The sequence below is a fragment of the Podarcis erhardii genome (genome assembly GCF_964252035.2).
Source record: "Podarcis erhardii genome assembly, chromosome: 4".
NCBI classification, from domain to species: domain Eukaryota; kingdom Metazoa; phylum Chordata; class Lepidosauria; order Squamata; family Lacertidae; genus Podarcis; species Podarcis erhardii.
In genome coordinates, this window is record NC_138508.1 from 73,390,632 (window position 1) to 73,398,229 (window position 7,598).

The window sequence follows — 7,598 nt, forward strand, 5'->3', positions numbered from 1 at the left end:
ACAAACTTGAACCATGAGGATAGAAGATCCTGTTCTCCATGCAATATGTGTTATTTTTGTGCGCAAAAGCATGAACATGAAAAGGAAGTAGGTGTTGCAATATACTCTCTGGAGCCAGCGTCCAGACACTTGAGACAAAATTTGAACCTCAAACCTTCACAGCGGCAGATTGAATGAATAAACAGGTAAACTAATTGGTTTCTTTTCTTTTTTAAAAAAGGTAATGGAAGAAGCAATCATTTTTACTAACAGGCTTAATTTATTATACAGTATTAGTTTTGACTGCTATTTCTTTTTTTAAAAAACTATTTACGTGTAGTGTATTTACGATTAAGTGTAATCGTAAATACGATTAAGTGTAATCGTAAATCGATTAAGTGCAAAGTCTAGCTCTGTTACTCAGAAGCTGCTTTGGATGGAATTCAGTTGCAAAGTTATTTAACTAGAAGGAGAGCATGTGCAATGAACATTGAAGGAATATAAAAGATGAGTACTTATATGTTCCGAACATATTTAGTGTATGTGCTTCTGGGTAAGGGGTTTCTGTGTGTAGTAGTAGTAGTAGTAACAGGCTAATATATATCTATTTATATGTATGCAGGCATCTGGATGCTTGTGAATTTTTACCAGACACAAATTTACCATCCACTTGGGTCAATTTCATTCCCAGAGTAAATAGCTCTTCCATACATTAGCAAGCATTTTGCATTAACTGTGATAATTGCACTCATTAACATGACAAATTCTCTTTGAGAAAATATGCCTTTTTGAGAACAGAATTTCTCAACGCTATACAGTGGTACCTCGGGTTACAAACACTTCAGGTTGCAAACACTTCGGGTTACAAACTCCCCTAACCCAGAAGTAGTACCTTGGGTTGAGAACTTTGCTCCAGGATGAGAATGGAAATTGTGTGCCGGCAGCGCAGCAGCAGCGGGAGGCTCCATTAGCGAAAGCGCGCCTCAGGTTAAGAATGGTTTCAGGTTAAGAACAGACCTCCGGAACGAATTAAGTTCGTAACCCGAGGTACCACTGTACTGCAAGTTTAAGGACCTTAGATAATTTCTGTCAGTCTAAGGAAACATAATAATTTCCCTAAACCCCACTACCTAGCAAGATCTTTGAATATTTATATGCATTGGATAATGGTTATCGTGCCCCTCCCACAGTTTTAAAAGCATCCCAAAAGTATGCTAGATTCTTTCTTTTTTAAAGAGCTTATTTGAAATTCAGGGGCGTGTTTGGGGAAGAACAGTTAATAATACAAATGAGGTCAATGGACATTCATTACCTCTAGTTTACATGTCCCAGAGAAAGATAGGGAAAAATTCTGATTGGCAGGAAAGGATCTCCCATGAGCCTTTGCAGAAATCCTGAGGTGCACAAACTTACTAATTGTTATGTTACAGATAGGTAGCCGTGTTGGTCTGCCATAGTCAAAACAAAACATTCCTTCCAGTAGCACCTTAAAGACCAACTAAGTTAGTTCTAGGTATGAGCTTTCATGTGCATGCACACGTATTTGAAGAAGTGTGCATGCACACAAAAGCTCATACCTAGAACTAACTTAGTTGGTCTTTAAGGTGCTACTGGAAGGAATTAATTGTTATGTGGGCATCTTAGCCCTCCAATGCAACTCACCTTTAAATACAGCGTGGGGTTTGGTAGTTGTTCTCTCCACACACCCAGTTCATCAGGAACTTGGAATTGGATTGGATGGGCTTCCTCTGTCTACCTGACCAAAGAAGATGTCTTGCCAGGCGTATCAGTGAATTGGTTTTATTTCACACTGTTTAATTTATACCAGGAGTCCGTAAGAATAATCTTCCCAATCAGAATGACATGCAGTCCTGGGGAGGGAAGAAGAGGAGAACAGGCAGCCATCTCTTGCAGTTGGCTGACTAACTGGCTTTACTAAACTTAGTCTGTAAGAAGGCAAAAGCCTCTCACCACCATGTTTGCTCCGAGCCTCCTTTTGTGGCACACTGTGATTGGGAAGGCATTGGTTGGTTGGTGGTTTTACAGGGGAAAGATATCTGGAAGATTGTGACTAGTGGTGTGGCTGTCACTTCTGTAGGGCTGCCCCATATCCATAGTCAGGGCTTACCCTACCAATAGGCAACGTGATGCGAGTACCTCAGGCAGCAGATGCTGGGGGGGAGGGCAACGTAGTATCTGTTCCTCCTGACCCATAACCATTCTCCTTTATTGGAGGATAAAGCGGTGTGTGAACCATGCGGCTTGTCCTCTGCTACCTAAGCTAGCCTGCTGCCCTCAGGCGCAAAGGTGGATGCTGTCCTGTCACCAGTGCTGAAATGAGATTCAGTGGCCAGCCCGCTCATCTTCTATATATGGAATGGTGTAAAGGGGGTGCTATTTTGTTTTGGCCTGACCCTATCAATGCTTGATGTAGGGACACCATGTGGAAGGTTGAATGACATGAGGGAGGTACACACATCCCTCCCATACGTATGCGTTGGCATACATGTATTTTATTTTTATTTGTTTTATTAAAATATCGACATCTCACTTTACAGCGTCCTCACCATGGTGTTACCCTGGCACTGAACATGTAGGTGGAATTACTTCTCAAGGGTGCATGTTGGCACGCAAGGCTGGCATGTACAATCCTACTCCCACCATGTATTTATGAATGCAATATGGGCATGTGCTACTCATGGCAGTGCCATCAGCTCCCAGAGAGCTACTGGAATTGAAGCAAAGCTCTGGTATTGTTCCATTCTTCATGGATTACTAATTTCTTTCCAGGTGTAATTCAGAAGAAAATGGTCTTGAGCTTTTCAAGCCCCAAATGGTCTAGGACTAGGATATCTCATGGACTATCTTGAGCTATCCTCCTGCAGAAACCCCCGCAAGTAACTCAGATCAACTGTTCCACTGCCATTTGATGCACACCAGGTGAGCACAAGAGGCAGCTTTTTCAGCCATGGAATCTGGGCTATGGAATGTCTTCTCCAAGAAGGCCCACTTGGTTCCATCACTGCAAGCCCTTGAATTTTAAAGGTGCTGCTTATATATGGGTACAGCTTATATTCGGGCCAACATGGTATTATTATGGAATAGGATGTCCCTATTTTCATAGGAGAAATGTTGGAAGATATGAGATCTGCCCTCTGAAATGGACTGCTTCACCCTTCTTAAAGGTTGTGGTGGCTCTACCAATGGCCTTAGCTGTTAGTCATTTGAACACAGGTCATGGGGATATATTTTTTGTGCACACTCAACACTTGTAGCATTTGCAGACTCACACAAGAAGCAACTCTCAGCATAAAGCATATAAGGAAACACTTCACAACAGGAAGTGCGTGAGTGGGCCAAGAATTTCTTCAACCTCCTCTCAGGGAGCTTTTAGAGTCTCTGGAAGCAGGGCTCCCTCTTCTTTTCTTGGTTACAAAACAGCAGTGAGGAAAGACGGTCATGAAAGGAAACGTATTTCACAAGAAGTGAGTTCCTGCAAGTGAAACATACAACAGGAAAGCAAAAGCAAAGAAAACTGGGTTTATTTCCTGACTTCATCATGTCTGCAGCTACTCACCCAAACTGCTCTCATCAGTAAATACATGGTGAAAAGACAGCAAGCTGCAAAAAATGTTTGCCCCCATTTCCCCCTCTCTCTTGTGTACTCCTTGACCTCTGTATTAGCTAAAATAGCTAGCATACATTCCTGTGTATTAATCCAAAATAATACGATTCTTTTGTTTTTAGAAGCATACCTGGATCTCCAGTGTAAAATGACCGTGAGGCTGAACTTTAGGAAACAAAAAAGAAATGGTCTTCCCTACACAGCTTCCTAGCTCAGTGAACCTATGAAATATGTACATCAGGCCAGAGGAAATAGTATGCTTCTACTTCTTTGGATGATCTGAGACCAGGGTTTAATTAATATTATAAATGAGTCACTTAAGAGATTTCACGTGGCCTGTTAGCAACAGGTTTTTTTTTAAAATGTAACAGATTTTCTCTGGAAAGCGACAATCCGAATTAAAGGCACAGGGTGGGGAAATATAAGCTGTGAATGCATAAGAATGCAGTGTCATGTGAACAATGGAGAAAAACAACAACTTGCAAGCATGAGGTGTGCCAATCCCATTATGAACACCCATCTAGAAGCACCCTGCTCTTAAAATGGTTTCTGGTGATAATTAGCAATAAAATTTCTGAGCGTCTATTTATTTTTTAAAAATAAAATAAAATGCTGGAACTATTTATGGAAAGGAAAATCCTACACAATATAGGAAGGGGCACCTCTTGTGTGTAGAAGAGTTTTTATTTTATTTTATTGTTTTATTTTATTTGGCAAATGTAGCTCTTCATGGCATAGCACTGGGTGAATGAGAAAAGTTGCACCCACTACCAAAAGAACACGATTCTGGTCCTCTGTCAGCTCAGCTTAGATGCAGCCTCATGTTGCTGAACCTTATTAACTTCTGTAGGTGAGGATACACGTAACTGATTCATGTATGATAATAATCAAGTGTTCCTTTGGTGACAGTCCCTATAACTTCACAAACACTAAGCAAGCCTTCAGCTTCGTGCCGCATTTTCCATAGCCCCTGGCTCATACGTAGTCTGAAGCATCATCCATGTTTCAGGTTTACCTTCTCCTGAGCGAGTCACAATAATCCTACTGAGAGATTGTGGTGTTAATTAGGATTAGAGAACTGACCAGTTGGCTATCATGGTTGAATAACACAAACTCTTCCACCTGGTCCCAACAGCACAGTATAATGGCAGAAAGTACCCATGTAAATCTAGAGAAAGGTAGGTAGTGTGGACTTGTATATGATCCCTGTAATATAATGCTTTGCCCCATCTAACTTCAGGCATTTGCTGCTGAATTTGTCGGTTCCACAGCAACAGATGTTGCCTCTCCTCTCTTGTGGAGCTGCATGTTTTTGTGCCACCTCCTGTCCATCTTCTGCAACTGCATCAGGCATCCAATTTCTCCCTATGTCATTTGCATGTTGGGGTAAACCAGATGTGATGCCATGAAGTGTGAAAATACCCAGTGTTTATTAGTAAAATGGTCCACTGCACTAATCCACTATCCCTAATGGTTATGAGCTTTTGTGGTATTTACTTTTTACATGCTTTTAGGTATCCATTTTTTAAAAAAACAAAACACCACATTTGTGTAATAGACAGAGGTTAAAGTACATATATTACCATACTGCTTGCTTACAATGAAGGATGTTACATATACGTTTCCTTTTTAAATCTAGAACTAAGACTCCACCAGCTTTCAGTTCTTTTCAGAAGAAGGATGCCTCAAGATATGCCACTCACCCCAACATCGAAAGTCTTGTTCCCTCCTGTAAGGCTTGTGACAGATGACACATGTGAGATGCTTCGAAGCTATGCACTCCAGGTCACTTTGTCTACCATCTTCTCAGTTATTGCCTGCATCAGCATCCCACTCAACCTCATCTGCTTGTGGTTCCTGTGTCGGTATTCGAGGCCTTGGACTCCCACCATTGTGTTGTGCATCAATCTGGCCCTTGCTGATTTTGTCTACAGCATGATCCTCCCCTTTCAAATCGTTTACCATATACGGGGAAACAACTGGCCCTTTGAGGATGCTCTGTGCCGTATTGTCACCGTTCTGTCCTATGGTAATGTGCACTGTTCCCTTTTGACCATGATGTGCATCAGCATTGAGCGCTACCTGGGAATCGTCCACCCTTTGCGCTACAAAGCCATGAGATCCATGCGAACTTCTGTCCTGACATGCGCCCTCATTTGGGTGTTTGTCCTACTGCCCCTCATCCCGCTCATGAAGAACAACCTAACGATTCGTGTACAAAACCTGGATATAATCACCTGCTTTGATGTTTTGCCTAAAGAGATGTTTGACGAAAAGACAGAACGCTTCATCGCTTACTTTGCCTCTCTGGTATTTTTCTTCTTTTTCCTACCTCTGCTCATCATGGGGTTTTGCTACTTCTCAATCATCATAACACTTCTCCACTCCCCTTCTACTCAACTCAGAGAAACTAAGAAGCAGACTGTCTGTTTGATAATAGTGTTGCTACTGGTGATCACGGTTTGTTACTTGCCTCACATTATCATGTCAGTTATCCATTACGTCTTCACTATTCAGGGGGAAAAATCATTTTATTTTGAATATAAAATTTCATTTGCAGTAGCCACCATCAATTGCTGCCTTGACCCATTGGTTTATTACTTTGGCTCCAAAGAGTTTCGGCGAAAGATACAGAAGAAGCTCTGCAGATGCGTAGCTGTTGGGGTCAGTGAAAATACTCCAATCTTTTCAGAGCATGATATCCAAATAACACCAATGCAAAAAGTATTGAATAGATAGTCTGTATTGCTCTGGAATGTAATAAAAGTTGCCAGTGCACTGTATTGACCTCAAGAAAAATCAGGAGCTAATTCATTGCAGAACCTCAACTGCCAAGTTACACAGAACTATTTTGCCAAACGTTTCTGGAAGATCAAATGAACTACAATTATCACACATGATTCTATTTCTTTTGATTAAAGGCAACTGATGTCAAAGTCCAGTTAGACTGGTGCAGCTGAAAGACACCTGTCTTATTAAGAGACACCTGCAAATGTAGCATGAGGAGGAAAGCATGTATTTAACCACTTTTGACTGTGCAGAATTTATGGAACAAATATTAATAGAAATATTTGGTTGAATGGAAACAGACATTTGTTAAGACTTCCTTCCTTACAAATTACCTGTGTCACAAATTACCTGTGCCACTAAGTCACAAAAGAATGCAACTACCTGGAGTACAGATTCTCAGTAATTAGAATGATCTTGTAATTAGTTCTTTGTTATTGATGTTGATCTGACAAAGCTTTGTATGGACAAATCTTGCTATGCTGTGTAAGCACCTGAGGTGTGCTTGCCATCTCAGATAACAATATTGCAAGTGCCATTCTTAAATACTACATTCATATAGTTTTAATAAAAGAATGTTTATTGTGTCTGCATTCCAATCTTAAGTTAATGTTCTTCTTGGCTGTCTTTGGAATATTCAAATCTGGGATAACAATGAGAGATCAGGGTCAATTTACACAACCGGCAGAATCAAGTGACAAAACTGTTCCTGAACCATATTATTGCTATGGAATGAGATAGGGTGGAATCTGAATATTGTAGAGAAAGGCAACAATTTCTTGGATGATGAACACGCCGGGCAAGGAAAAGTTTAGAAGAAAAGGAAAATAGCTGTCCTTTACAGTGAGCCAAAATGAAGTAGAAATATAAACCGTGGGTTAGCCTGGACTTTTCAGTAAGGTTCTATAACCGCAACCTGTTTTGTTTTGTTTTGTTTTGTTTTGTTTAAAAGCGGTTTTCTTTAGGGACCCTGTACTGGCAAGTGAAGCCAATGACAAGAACCAGGCAAAGGTACACCTTCAAAGGTTCTAAACGTATAAATGTACAATGCTGAGGAATGGCTCCCTGATCAGAAACCCTGAATTGCCCCCCCCCAAGCCCTGCCTTATTTCTTCCCCCAAACGCCAAGCGAAGCGGGGGGGTGGCTTAGATAAAGTAAGAGGGGTGAGGTTTAAATGCACAGTCTATTCTAAGCCCCGGCATCATT

At 41.1% G+C, this 7,598-nt stretch overlaps 1 protein-coding gene across 4 annotated transcripts; it reads left to right on the forward strand.

The window, feature by feature from the left end:
• Positions 1 to 6,990, forward strand: LOC309340865 (P2Y purinoceptor 8-like). Of its 4 annotated transcripts, XM_081859961.1 has the most exons (3): positions 1 to 185; positions 2,770 to 2,919; positions 5,244 to 6,990. In XM_081859961.1, exon 3 carries the CDS (start codon positions 5,285 to 5,287, stop codon positions 6,341 to 6,343), a length of 1,059 nt encoding a protein of 352 aa, XP_081716087.1. In that variant the 5' UTR covers positions 1 to 185; positions 2,770 to 2,919; positions 5,244 to 5,284; the 3' UTR covers positions 6,344 to 6,990. The 4 variants fall into 4 exon arrangements, with proteins under 4 accessions (XP_081716087.1, XP_081716088.1, XP_081716086.1 ...); XM_081859962.1 differs by lacking the exon at positions 2,770 to 2,919 and having other exon boundaries at positions 171 to 185; XM_081859960.1 differs by lacking the exons at positions 1 to 185; positions 2,770 to 2,919 and adding an exon at positions 3,804 to 3,858.
• The last annotated feature ends 608 nt before the right edge of the window (positions 6,991 to 7,598 follow it).

Bases quoted from the DNA above. Each gene is read 5' to 3' on its own strand.
- LOC309340865 (XM_081859960.1), top strand. From the start codon at position 3,828: ATGAAATATGTACATCAGGCCAGAGGAAATA. The intron at 3,859-5,243 runs GTATGCTTCTAC...TTTTAAATCTAG, and splicing joins ACATCAGGCCAGAGGAAATA to AACTAAGACTCCACCAGCTT.